The 14,464-nt window shown below is 39.6% G+C and overlaps 1 protein-coding gene across 1 annotated transcript in view; it reads right to left on the reverse strand.

Moving 5' to 3' along the window:
• Positions 1–14,464, reverse strand: part of LRP6 (LDL receptor related protein 6) — a 115,987-nt gene that overhangs the window by 91,736 nt on the left and 9,787 nt on the right. Inside the window, exon 2 of the mRNA XM_058804948.1 lies at positions 9,029–9,422. Coding sequence (XP_058660931.1) covers positions 9,029–9,422 — 394 coding nt within the window. The remainder of the gene's footprint in view (positions 1–9,028; positions 9,423–14,464) is intronic.

Below are 14,464 nucleotides of genomic sequence, written 5' to 3' on the forward strand. Positions count from 1 at the left end.
ACCAGAAATTCACAACACAAAAAGGAGTTAAAAGGAGTAATTTCTTTCTCCAAGTGTCAAGCAGAAATCCAAAGCAGGAACTTTTGTTTTGCTCAAGCTGGTCTTCATGGCATATATACACAGATCCTAAAATGGTAAAATAGTCCTGGTTCAGATATAGGCTTAACTAACAGCCCTGACATCCTGTAATGTGAACCAGCTCTAATCTGCTCCTGTCCCAGGGTCACTGCACAAGTTCTCAAAATGCTTATTTAGGGATTTTATTAGGCCACCTCAGCATTTGTCCCTGCTATGTCCTCCTTTCTCACTGGCTGCACTGTAAAAGCTGCATTTGCTAAACGTCCTCCATACAATGTATTGTCCTGTAACATTTTATCTGACCACTTTACAGAGATGTCAGAACTGGAACACATTCATTCTCCACAGGGACAGTCTTATTTTTTTCCAGGAATGCAGCCAAATAAAGATGGTTTTTCTCATGACTATTTTCTTTGTTAATAATGCCAAAATTTCATACAGCTGAGTGCTCTGATTTTCATTTAAAAAAAAAATATAATCCATACTTAAAAAATATAATCCATTGCTTAAAGAATATTATCAGTCTGTTTCAAATCATGCTAGCAAAAGAATTTATCAGCTTTCTTCAAGAAATGAGCCATAAATCAATCCTTTTTTTTTGTCAAGAACATAAATCCAGTTATCAATGTCCTCCAGAGAAACAAAGGCAACTTTCTGCTCCACTTTCTACAACAGAGACCAAAACCTTTGTTCTAAAGTTTGGACCAACTTTTACCTCTAAAATGAACACATTTCAGTAAGTCCCCAAAACACGGATGGAGGGCACACCCAATCCACAACCAACCAGCCCTACTTTAATTTTAAATGAAGGAAATTAAGATTTCTTCCATCTGTGCACCCCATGAAAAGGCCAGACATCACCACGCTCCTCTGCCCTGCTGTGTCTCAGGCTGGCTCCGCACAGCTACAAATGCCCCTGGCCAGCTGTACAGGTGTATTGGCTGACACAGCACAGCAAGAACTGTGAGTATCATTTAATTTTATGGCACAAAGGTGTTTGTGGTGCTGCAGCTCACCAACAAAGCCATGAAGATGTTTGCAGAACGCAGAAAAAAAAGTTTAAACCTCACTGCAATGAGTTGTAATCACTAAAGGCTAATTTTGTCTCGTGGTGCAGATCTGCCTTAAGACACACTGTGTGCAAGGCTCATCATAATTTCTGAAAAAATCCCCTCTGTAATATCCTGCTTTGAGATAGTAAAGAGATTACAAACAAAACCTTTTTCCAAGATGAATTATAAAAGTAATTCCTTGTGATGATTAAGCTCAGTCAGCTGCAGTGGTTGCAGTGAGCAATCACAAGCTCCTGGCTATGAGTCTTAACAGCTGCCATGGATTCTGAAGTTATGATTTCCTGACAAACACTGCCAACTTAGATAAGTTACATTTGGGGGAGGGAAGGATTATTTGTAGAGTTTTTGCTTTGTTTGGGGTTTTTTGACTTTTTTTTTTTACTCTGGCCCCTTCCTCAGAAACTGCAGGGACTTTCCTTTAAAGCCTCTCCACTTCCTTCACAAGCAATGCTACTTTGGAATTCTCAAGCAAGAACATAGAATGAACAACTTACCAGATTATAACTCTCTGCTGTAAATTAATATGGGCCCTTTGAGTTTCTGTTAAGTTATTAAAAGTTATCTTCATATTTTCATTTTTAGAAGTGTGTGAAAAAATATTTTTAATTAACATAATGCAGAACAGAAGCTTAAAATCATGATTTTTCTTTTTTTAAATACAACAGGTCTTCATAGTCTAGACTTGGATACTAAATTATAATTGCAGGGACTGAAAATGCAGATACAGAAGCCTGCCCAAAGACTCATCACCAGATGTTATTCATGCAGAGCAGAAATTACTACCTCACTTTAAATACTTGGTTCTAACTTATTAAATAAACACTGCATGCAAATCTGAAGTATACTTTGATACATGAATACTTTATAGCAAGTTGCATGAAGTTAACTAATTCCTGTCACCCTTATCACTACAGCACTGACCTGTTAAAGGACAGGATAACTCATACTCTTGAAAGTTACCTTAAATTGCCAACAGAACGTCATTTTATACATGTCTCACCCAAACAAGTCTGAAGCTGAAGATAAAGTGAAAAAAAAAAGCCAAAGAACTGTTCTGACAAACTCCACAGTGCTGCAAGATGCTCCTGACATTCACAGGAAGGTTTGCAGGAGCTGGAAAGCACAGCTCCCAACTGGTCCCCTCCACAGCCTTCTTTTCTAGCCCAAGAACTGAATGAAGGAGGTAGGGATGTAAAACTATTTTCAAACTTGCCTACAGATAAAAGCACCTACAACTTTGTTATACAAGTCTATAAGAAAGATGTTTGTCAAGCACTGATCAATTCTATGCACTCTGGTTTGATTTTTAGCTAGCCAAATCTCTCCCATCTCCTCTCACAAAGAAAAAACCAGGTAAAACAACTGCAAAATAAAGAAAATATATTAGCAAGCATGTTCCTCTGAGTTCTTGGCAACCTCTGGCAGTAGGGTGAGGACAGGCAGACAGTGGCAGTAACATCTAAAACCAGCACAGCAAGATTTACAAGAGAGGTCACCTCTCCAAGTCCTCACTGGTTTAAGTATGTGGGTTTCTGGTTACCTTCCTTCACCTCCTCCTTCAAAGACGATGAGGAAGAAACTAACATTTTGAGCTGTGCCATAAAATGACACCTTTACAATTTCTGCATCAATCCAACATGGAAATATCCTAGCATAGGACTAGAAACTAGCACAGACCATACAAGACCAATCTCAAAGAAACTTTGCAAAGTTTTGCCTGTCAATGAGATTAAAACTAAGCAAAAAAAAAACCCTAAATAATAACAAACAACCCCCTAGAGTTAAAATTCAAGGCCATTACAGTAAATGAATGTCTGCTCTTATTCCCAGTAGCCACAAAGACCTTCATAGGACCAAGAGCCAAACTGCAAACAGCAGTACCTGAGAAGCAAAGGGAGCTACAGCAGTTCTGGGGCAGGGGGTGGCAAGGACATTCCAGATGCTGTGCCAGGCTCCTGGCAGTAGAATCCTGGCCTGGGCAACCTTCCCTGCTTTGAAAGGCCATGCCTGCAGATTACAGTCAACCAGCAGTGCAAGGATCACCCACCTGTGAGTGACAGCAGAGCTGCATTTTAGATCTTCCCAGAGCTACATGCAGCCCCTTCAGCTGCCATAAAAAGTGTTGCAGCTCTTTGTACTCTAATTCCATTCATTAACCAAGGTAGGCCACTCCTGGGGCAGTTTCATCAGGACAACCTCTGCAATACTGTTGCAATCTTGAAGTAATGAAAAAGTACCTTGTGGATTGTTTAATATCCCAGCTATTACCTGAATTTAGTGATGTATTTGCAATCATGAACATCAGCTGATCAACAGAGCCTCCTTAGGTGAAGAAAGATGAAATACACCTTATAAATCTCTGTGCCATCAGAGGAGTCTGCAGATTTCATATCACCTGCCTACCTGTCACCTGTAAAACCTCAAAATTACCTCCTTGGTGCACAGGCCAGGCTATACAGAAACAATCAGCTGAGTGCACTGATCTGTCACCTGTGAAGCTTAACTGTCAGCACAGGAGCAGCAGAAAGATTCCCAGTCAGAAATCATCTACTCAAGGGAGAGGTGGCATCAAGCAAGAGAAAGTATGAAGCAAAGCCTTCAGTTATTTGCATTATTTTGAGAATTTACATCCAAAGTGCCATTTTATTTAATGTTAAAACAAAAATATACTGTATAAAATATATACAGTATATTTTTGTAAAACATAACTGTATAAAAAATATACTTGCCTGAAAACAAAAATATACTGTACAAGTGAATTTACTGAGAAATTCTGGGATTTTTTTTCATTTTTAAACTGTTTTTTCCCCAAATCAAAAATACTGTAATTGTTAATAGAACTGTTCATTTCCCTTTTCTTATTCTGTTGTACAACATCTATCACTCAGCAAAAGTACTACCACTTCCCACAAATCTTTTGTTGCAATGCTAAGATGTAAACCCTGTACTACAGTTCCTTTTGTGCTTGACATGCTCAGACACAAGTTTTCAACTTTCAAAAGAAGTAGGTCTATAAAAAAGTATGTGTTCCCTACAAAATTTTGCATGAAAAAAATGCAAGTCTGCTGGGGGAAGGGTACCCATTAAACCTGAAGATCTTCCCTAACATTCAAAGTACTTCATCCAGAAATCAACTTCAGCTGCCATAAAAAGTGCTGTAGCTCTTTGTACTCTAATTCCATTCATTATCCAAAACCCTTTACAACCCAAAAGTTTTACAAGACCTTAACAATTAAGGTAACTCTATATAGTCACTTGATTTAAAACATGTACTGAAAAGCAAGCAATTAGTCACCACTTCTAGGAGACACTTAAGATTCCCTTTGTGGTGAACAATACACACATAAAAGTGAGAAAAGCCAGCTCATTCTGACAGTGCTCCTCATGAAGAAAGTTGATTGTCTACAGGGTAATTTTTGGGGAATTGAAACTATGATAATGAAGTCTTTACCATAATGACAAAAGGGCTGCTCAAATTAAAAAGCAAAAATAACCAAAGATACCAACCCCTAATAACAAAAAAACACAAGACAACAAGAAAACAGCAGCACAAATATACAATACTGCACTTGAAAGCTGTACTTGCTCAAGAATCTGGATATGCCTTTTTTTTTTTATCTTGAGTGCTGAAGCAGAAAAATCTCTTTTCTACTTGCTCAACTTTCATGTGAGCTGCTCTTAAATACAGTGCTCTCCTGTGCTTGGTGACCTAACACTTGGTCTTCTCCTGGAAAAAGTCACCAGTAAAGTTTCAGTGTCATCCCCACCTGCAGATTTTTATTAATTAATTATTTTAAAGGGTCTTGTGTTTAACACCAGTCAGGAAAACAGTTCCAGAAAGGATGGATAGGACCAAGGAGCCTTCCTGGAATGTGCCAGCTCACTTCAAAAGAAGGCTAAACTAACACCCCATTCCCCTCACTTTCACCTTGGGCCCTTCTCTCTCCTGCTACACACAGAGTATTTTATTGAGTATCAAGACAAGTAAAACAAGGAAGTTGTAGTATATGAACATAAGGAATAAGAAGCCCAAACCTCAGAGTATATATAGTAGATAGCCAGGGAGAAGAATATAGATTTTTAATTTTTTTAATGCTTTCCTACAGAAAGTGAAAAAAAAAAAACAACCCAGACTTGGCTGCTGTGCCTCAGTTACCAAATAAGAAATATTTTCCATTAGTAAATCCACTGCATTTCTTATTACTGATATCAGACACGGGAACCAAGTCCAACTTGTACTCCAGTATCTCAGTTGCACACAGAACCTCACACACAATCACCTGATGGTTTTGGCAGTGAAGTAAAGGCTGCCCAAATCATTTATTCTTTAATGCCTCAGCTGTTTCTGTAATCTGCTCTAAAAGAGCCCAGTGACATTCCTCCAAAGCATCACAGCACCAAGCAGTGACCTCCACAGCCCTGGAGTGTCCTACAGCAGCAGCTGTGAGAAAGACCAGAGCACTGGTGAAACACTGAAATTTCACTATGTGAGACACTTCCAAGAAAATGCATTATTCATCACTATGTATCTCTGCTAGCTTATACTGTTAACATTTCATTTCCAAGCAGGCATTCTCATATTTTCAGCAAGATAGATGCATTTAATAAATATACATCCAACCCCAGAAAATAATAATAATTTGGGACTTATATCAGCCTTCAGCTTTTTCATGAAACACTTGGTGCATGCTATGTTAGATAAACTATTTTTCACAATTTAACTTTGATGAAAAACTGAACCAATCCGTAAAGATGACCTTAGTGTAAGTTTTGCTGCTAAATTATTTCTTTTCATGAATTGCAAGTTTACAAAGTTGTATCTGAAACAAACATCATCTGAGCATAACAGGAGGTGGATTAGACTGCAGGAAAACGTGAGTGGGTTTGCTTTTCCAGGTTTCATATTTTATTAACTGCTCTTAGAATTTTTTATGGCTTACTCCTACCACTATTTGCCAGGCAACATCTTGAAACCAAAAGACAATTACAGGACTAAAAAAAATGCAAATACTAGTGAAAGAAGCATCCATACACAAACAATTTGGGGAATTATTTTTCTTTTCAAATTTGCATCTCTGTGCTCATGTCACCCTTCCACCTGTATTTCAAGCTTTGGAGGGTGTTCTGAAATGTAATCAAATTTATTAAAAGCTGAAAGGTTTTCTGCTTTAAAACAGCAGGTGAGAACTGCAATTTTTGCACCTGCAAAATGGTAAACCAGAAAGTGGTTTTACTGCTGTATTACCTTCTTAAAACATACTCTTCACAAAACTTAGAAAGTGACCTTCAAAAATTTAGAAGAAAAACTATTTTGTCCTTAAATTACAGTTGTTGGAGGGATTTTTTTGTTTTGGTCAGAGGGATTTTGCTTGAGTTGGGGAAGGGGGTTTGGTGTTTGCTTTTTTTTTTGCTTGTTTTGGTTTAAATTTCAGCATGTTTTTAGGAGTGTTTACTCCTACTGCTTTAACAGATCATCAGTATGGAGAAAGTTCCAGGTTTGCTTTACTTCTGACCTATTTCATTTTTCTTCTTTTATTTTCCTCTTGGTGTAAAAGTATTAAGAGTAAGGAGTATGCAAACATCAAGCTGGGATTGCTGGGCATACTACTCTGCACACTCAGAAAATACAAACACTGTTCTAAAAAAGACCAACTGGCTCCACAACAGAGCTTTACTCCTAACCAACCAGAATCTCATTCTCTCTGGTTACAAGCCAAATCAAAGCCACTGTCAATGTGTGATTCCTTCCTTTTTCTCTCACTTTCAGGATGGTGGGTACAAAAGACATGAACATTACACTTTCCTTACACTCTTAAAGGGTTTTAGAGTCTAATAAAATACACCTAACACTATCATTGCCTCCAATTTACAAGTTGGGAATACATGGAAAAAGCATACATCCATACTTTTGTTATTTCCAAAGCTTGTAATATAGGTACCAGAAAATAAACACATCTTCTGTTTATAAATTGTCAAAGAACTATTGGAACTGTAGAAGAAAATACTCAAGATATAGTGTTTCTATGAAGTTCAGGAAAGAAGCTGTGTTTTGCAGAGATTTCTTCTTTTGGACATAAAAAGCCAAACAAAAATTATAATGCAAAGAAATGGCAGCAGTGAAACACAATCCTCATCTTTCCAAAGAAACAAGGCACCAATTTGTCACCCCTAAAAAAGAGTTGGCTGAAAAACTTATGTAAAATGGCAGTACAACAGATTAACTTGCTTGATCAAGGAAAAAAAATACAGTAAAATCTCATTCTATACTACAGATATAAAATATTTCCAGAAGGTTACACAGCATCAAGGATATTCCAGTAGTATTCCACTTTGGCTCTCCCAAACACCTTGCCACAGATGACTGCCTTTGGGGTAACCTCAAGCCAGCCATTCATGTAACATCACCAAAACTCCACTGAATTTTGCACTGTTGGCAAACACTGCTTTGTCCCAAGAACAGAGCAAAAAGAGCCACATCCAGGGCTCAAATGAGAGCTGAGAATATAAATTGGTTCTAGAAGGAGCTGAGACAAAACCACAGGATTTTTAAAACAGGAGTTCCCCCAAGGGTGGGGAAAGGAGCCTCTCTTGTAAATTTTCTGATTAAGCTTCAAAACACATCTCAAGTTGTTATTAATACAGTATGTTGACTTCTCCCATTTCTTCAGATGCTTCAATAAAGCATGAATATCAACAATGAGTAAAGCTCCAAAAAATTTCATTTCCTGACACTTCAGAGAGGCACAAGTCTGTCTGTTCACAGGCAGCTGACACAGCTTTCTAAGGAAAGCAGATTTTATTAAATTTTAGGTTAGAACTTCTCCATTTCTGCTAATCTTCTGCACTACAGCCAAACTAAGTTTCTAGTACTGTTTTCTAAAGTCTGATGATTCCTGATTGTTCACAAACCAATATGAATGGAACTTCACAAGTCTTAAAATCACACCAACAGAAAGAGAAACAAATGATGCAAAATGGCTTAGGATAACTCTAACAACAGCATTTGAAATCATTCAACAAACAAGTGCTACAGTAGCCTCTTCCAGCCAGGTTTCATAAACTCTTGGAGGTCTATAAAACATCCAAGATAGTTCAGCTACCCTTGGAGGCATAAAAATCAGCAGGATGGCTTCTGTTGCAGTGTTGAAAACAAATATATTTAATAAAAAGGCAAAATAACAAACACAGAAAACCCAAGCCAGGTGCCAGAGGTTCTTGCTCCTGGTGAAACACCTTACAAAAGTGATTAGTTTCTTTGTTCACTTCTTTTTCTAGTAAATTGCCCAAGTGAGACTTTTTGGCTCCTGTCCAATTAACTATCCTTAAGTCTGAGGTGAAGTCCCCTAGTGTAGCTATGACATCTTCTGAAAAATCCTTTCCTTAGGATTTTTCCTCCTGAGAAGCTGAGAGGCCTCAGGAACAAAATGTAAACATTGATTATCTGCTGCTGTGGAATGCAACAGGTGCATCTGTGATTGGTCTCATGTGGTTGTTTCTAATTAATGGCCAATCACAGTCCAGCTGTCTGGACTGTCTCAGTCAGTCACAAGCCTTTGTTATCATTCCTTTCTTATTCTTGCTAGCCTTCTGATGAAATCCTTTCTTCTATTCTTTTAGTATAGTTTTAATTTAATATATATCACAAAATAATAAATCAAGCCTTTTCAAACATGGAGTCAACATTCTCATGTCTTCCCTCATCCTGGGACCCCTGCAAACACTGCCACACCCTAGGCCTAAGAGGTGGCTTTTTCACCTAATCGGAGAGAAACTTCTGGGCTTCTTTCCTTTTTGGGGAGACAGGGATAGTTTTGTCACTCTGTCAACAAGAAACAGTACAAATTTTGGTATTTGTAACTATTTTAAAATAGACTTACCCTCTTGCAGGATCTAAGGCAATCGCTCTGGGTTGATCCAATTCTTGCCAAAACAAAACTTTCCTCAGTGATCCATCTAAGTTAGAAACCTCGATCCGATTTGTTTCCGAATCTGTCCAGTAGAGCTTCTCCCCCAGCCAGTCACAGGCCAGCCCGTCAGGCGACAGCAGCCCAGAAACCACCACGTTCTGCACGCTCCCAGACCTGTTGAACTCTGTCCTTTTGATGGCCTCCTCGCTGACATCACTCCAGTAAATCAAGCCCTTGAGGAACACGAAGTCCACGGCGGCCGCGTCCTCCAGGCCGCCCACGATCACCGTGGCGTTCTCCTTGCCGTGGGCGGCGTCCACCAGCCGCAGGTCCCGGCGGTTCGCGTACAGCAGCAGCGGGGCGGCTGCACACGGGACAGAAACGGGGACACACACACAGACAGGTGTTAGCATCACTCTTATCCATCACAGCTTGCACTGTCGGGTCATCAGGAGCTACAGGTTTAAGATATCTTTACAAAATTAAGAAATAACGGAGAGCCGTTTTGAAGTTGACTAAAAAGCACCGGCTCGAACCTTTTCAACTTGGTTACGAGTCTTGGTAATGGGCAGCTCGCTATTCTGGGTTGTGCATTATTAAAATAACATTAAAGAAGAAGGGTGAGAACAAAGAAAAGGGAGGTTTGAAGTGCCCAAATGACACTGGTCTGTAGAGAAGGATCAGAAAGACAAGAGCAAAGCAGTTTTCTAAGCACTCAGTACTGACTCACCTGAGCAAGGATTACTTTTCTTGACAGAATTTAGTAATATACACCCCACCTCTATAGAAACATAATTCATGTAAAGCTATCAGAGCCACCTGCATGTCAACATTCCCTGAAATTATGTATCTCAGACATTTTACATATAGTACATAAAAATACAAAATTCATTGCACAGCATGAGGCAAATTTTGGTTTAGAGTGTTGAAGGTAGAATGAGGAGGTAGGGAGAAAAATAATTCCACAGGAATGGACAACACAGTTCTTTCAAACTCAGCTCTACCATTCCTGATTAGGTCTCTAACACAAAGCTTTCATTTTATATGCTTTATTTGCTTACCCTGTCTGGATATTTTTCATAACACCTAAGATGACTAATGTAAAGCAGTAACCATGAAAAAAGACAGCTTCTTAAATGTAATATGCCTGCTTAATTGTCCTTAACCACAAGCTATATATAGCATTATGAAAATTCCAGCCTCATTCCTACTTCAACAAAAGGTTCAGAAAAATACTACATTTGTATAAGGCAGACAATGACACCCTTTAAACCCCACTACCAGAAAACATTTCTGCCTTTCACTGCATTTATTCAGAAACTGTACCACCAGAGTTCCATAGAGGCATTTAGATCTGTAAACGCTCCTCTACCTGTCACCACACAGGGATCCTGCAGATTTATTCTTCAGCATAGGTGGGCACTTCAAATCTGCAGCAGGATGGATATCCTAAGCAAAAGGTCAAAATTTACAGAGCCAAGGACATGCATGGCTCAGGAATGTCAAGGGCCACACTGCCAGAAGAGGAACGGTTCCCTGTATGTCAAACACACACTGAAACTGGAAATACTCAGACTTCAGTAAACTCAGAAGTTGGTTTCCAAGATCAGACTACTCCTCTCATTATCTTATCACGAAATTTCTCAAAGACCTTGTCACATGTGAATTGGGAGAAGTTGAAACAACTAAGAATGTTCATTCATCTACCTGCAATTAAATGAGTTCTATATATGTTTTGGGGTGGTGGGAGTTTTGTTGGTTTTTAAGAAAACTGAATTGCTTAGATTGTCATCCTAAATTTAGAAACACTGAATATAACATGATTTATGCTGAACTTTAGATAGAACAAGAGAGGGGTGAAACTTTGTTGGTTTTAATAATACCAAATTTTTTATTTGTGTTCCCTTCTCCAGAAAGCAATTTTTTATTGGGGGAAAAAACCATGCAAGTTTAGAAATTATCCTCCCATGGAGAAAGGGTAGACTTTTTAAAATTAGATGGAGAATCTTTATAGTAAAATAAGTTAATAATAAATTCTTAATATCTCCTTCCCTTCCTTGCATAATTTCCTACCCCCTAAGATTTAAAATTAATTACAGTACATTTTCTTGAAGAGCAGATTGCTTATGAAGACCACATGTTTCAGAAAAAAAGTATTCAATAAACTGCAAGGTGTAAAAAATTGTAATACCATAAACTACAAGGTGTAAAAATTTGTAATACAATAAAAACCTTTACTTTTTAAAGCCTGCCTTCAACTGTAACCTGAAAAAATCTAGTTAACAGCCAGCTCAGTGTCATCCAGTGCACACAGGGGTGTGCAGCCAGCTGGCACAGCTTTCTCTGGTAAGACAGCGTGCCCAGCATTTGGAGAAAAGTAAATCCACACAGCAGTGAGTACAAACTTCATGACTATGTGCACCATGGAGCAGCCATGCACACAGCATGCCCTGAACTGAACACCAGGTAAGCAGCCAGGCCTGGAGGCACTGCTGAGCCTCCCACAGCCATGTGCACAGGTTACCCACTCCCTGCTGGGGCTCAGACTGGCTGAGCAGGGACCAAAGACAACACCTCTGCATCAACCAGACCGCTGAGCTGAATGACAACTCGGGAGAAACACAAATACCTCTGCATCAACCAGACAGCTGAGCTGAATGACAACTCAGGAGAAACACAGCCACACTTAGGATGTGCAGCTTCATGCAGATTGATACAAAGCCTCAACTTGTAACACATTCCAAAGGGCTGGCACGTTCAGCTTTCCAATTTGTTGCGACATTCAGGAATGAAGCCCGCATCACCAAAATAATAAAAACCAGGTTTGTTCCCCACTGCCTCCAGCCCTTCCCAGAAGACATTAAGGCTGCAATGGGCTATAAAACCCAGTCACTGAAGTTGGCAGCATTAGGACTGAGTACATCTCTGCAAAATTGTGCCAGAAGATCCCACCCTGTCCCAGCTCCAAAAGCACAGGACACTGAAGAGATGGAGAGATGGCTTTCTTGAATAATGAAGTTATGACCTGTGCTAATAACCTGGGAAGAAGTCCAGGAGCATCTTCTGTCAAAGCTGGGCAACTATTTGGCAGTTAAGTTACAATGGGGCAAAAAGATACAATTTAGATTTTATTTTAATAAGCTGAACTGTTTATATGTTTTTATTTCTCTTTCTATAGACATAATAATAAAATATAGTGTAACTACAAAAAAACTACAAGACATTGAAGAGAAGCACATATTCTTGAAAGACAGAAACACCTACCCTGGAAATCAAGAACAGAAATACTAATGAATATCACCATGTCCTCTATGACCTGAGAGGTCTACATGCAGGTAATTCTTCTAATTAAAGTATCCAATACTTTGGGTACTCTTACTTACAAGAGTAAGAGTTATGCTTAGTCATAAACTAAGGGATTTTTTTTGTATCCACCAGCAAGAAAAAAATGTTTCCTTAAAGAACACAAAAATTACAAAAGCTCAAGTTCAACACATTTCAACCGCAACAAAAATAAATTTCATGGTAAGAAACTTCTGCCAGTAGTGGTCACTGAGCCTGTAACTGTTTCTCAACTCCAATGTTCAGGTAAGACCTTTCTTAAGTTTACCACAAGCAGTATTAAAGTCCAGACATTATCTTTTTTTGCCTTACTTTTACATCTAGAATTCTACCAGCATCCTTCTTCCCACCACCAAACTCCAGTTCTTACACCATGTATTTCTCTTGGCTGCAGCTCCTGTCTCTCTTACTGAAAGTTGCTAATCCCCAGGACACTCAAGTCTTGTTTTATGGGCATCTTGCTTTATCTAATTTACGGGCATAAAAATGCTGCTGCCCACAGGATGCAAAGTGACAAACCAAGATAAAATGAGCACTTTACCAGCTAAAAAGGATTTTTAATATTTTTGGTGTTTCAGTGGGCAATTTTAAGCTGTCAGAATTTGTCATGCTTTTCTTTAACTAGTCCAGCGGCCTTTTCCACAAACTCCCACTTTCTCCTTTCTATCTTCAGCGATCCAGGACAGCTCTGGGTGCCATGAGGTGAGAGCAGTGCTACCTTCAACATGCTCATTTGTCACAGACATGTTTTATGAAAAATCCTTTCCTTAGGATTTTTTCTCCTGAGAAGCTGAGAGGCCTCAGAAGCAAAATGTAAACATTGATTATCTGCTGCTGTGGAATGCAACAGGTAAATCTTTGATTGGTCCATGTTGGTTGTTTCTAATTAATGGCCAAAGTTCAGCTGTCCAGACTGTCTCAGTCAGTCACAAACCTTTGCTATCATTCTTTTTCTAGCCTTCTGATGAAATCCTTTCTTCTATTCTTTTAGTATAGTTTTAATATAATATATATCATAAAATAATAAATTAAGCCTTCTGAAACATGGAGTCAACATTCTCATCTCGTCCCTCATCCTGGGACCCCTGCGAACATCACCACACTCATTCTCTTTCACTGACGTGGAGTTTAGCCTGGCTAAAATAACTAGCAGACACTCTTTTCCCCCAAATCCTTATTTCTCAGTCCCAATCCCCAGCAATAGTGTTCTACCCCTGCCTCAGTTAAGGGCCCCCTCCCAAGCTGATCCAAATCCCTACGTCAGCGAAAGGTCTGACTGGGTTAGCAAGCTGAATCAACTCAAGAAGTACTTCAGCCAACTCCAAAGCTGACATAAGGCGAGCAGCAGGGAGCTGGCAGGGGGAGCAGCTCTCCCCCCCTCCACTGGCAGCCTGCTCTATCTGCTCAAGATGTGACTGCTTTCTCCTTTCTCCCCAGCTCCACTTCCAGCTGTCGGTTCCCGACCCTCTTTTGCGCTGGCTCAAGCACTTGTCCTGTGCCACAGTGCAGGAGGGACAGTGCAGGGAGCTGAACCAGCAGAGGGATACTGAGCTCTCCCCATCACCTGCCAAAAAGCAATTTTTAGCCAGCCATCATCCAGAACCAGTTCAGACCAAAAATCAAATCAATATAAACAGTAGCACAGCAGGGAAAGGAAGGACTGCATCAGCTTTGACTAATTAGCTGAACCAGTTCCTCACGAACCTCCAGTTAAGGAACAGGACTCAGAGCAGAGGTGGCCACTGATAAGTTGTGGCAACCTGCCACAGAACCACAGTGTGGATACCACTGAGCAGCTGCTGACATTGTGGAAAGGAATAACCATGTTGAAGTCACGGGAAGAAACCCCTGGACTGTCACACTGAAAGATGATGTCGTTGAGTTGGGAAGGGAATAATCCCCATCTTTTAAAAGTCTTGCTGAGGAATTCTGAATGTCTAAAGTGAATTGGCACTGCCAAGCACACTGCTATGAGGACAGCAAATGTGATGAGTGGAGAGAAGAGGAGACAGTGATGAGATGTACCAAACAAATACATGCTGACCTGGAAGAGGCACAGTAAGC

This window comes from Ammospiza caudacuta, chromosome 5 (assembly GCF_027887145.1).
Source record: "Ammospiza caudacuta isolate bAmmCau1 chromosome 5, bAmmCau1.pri, whole genome shotgun sequence".
Taxonomy (NCBI): Eukaryota; Metazoa; Chordata; class Aves; order Passeriformes; family Passerellidae; genus Ammospiza; species Ammospiza caudacuta.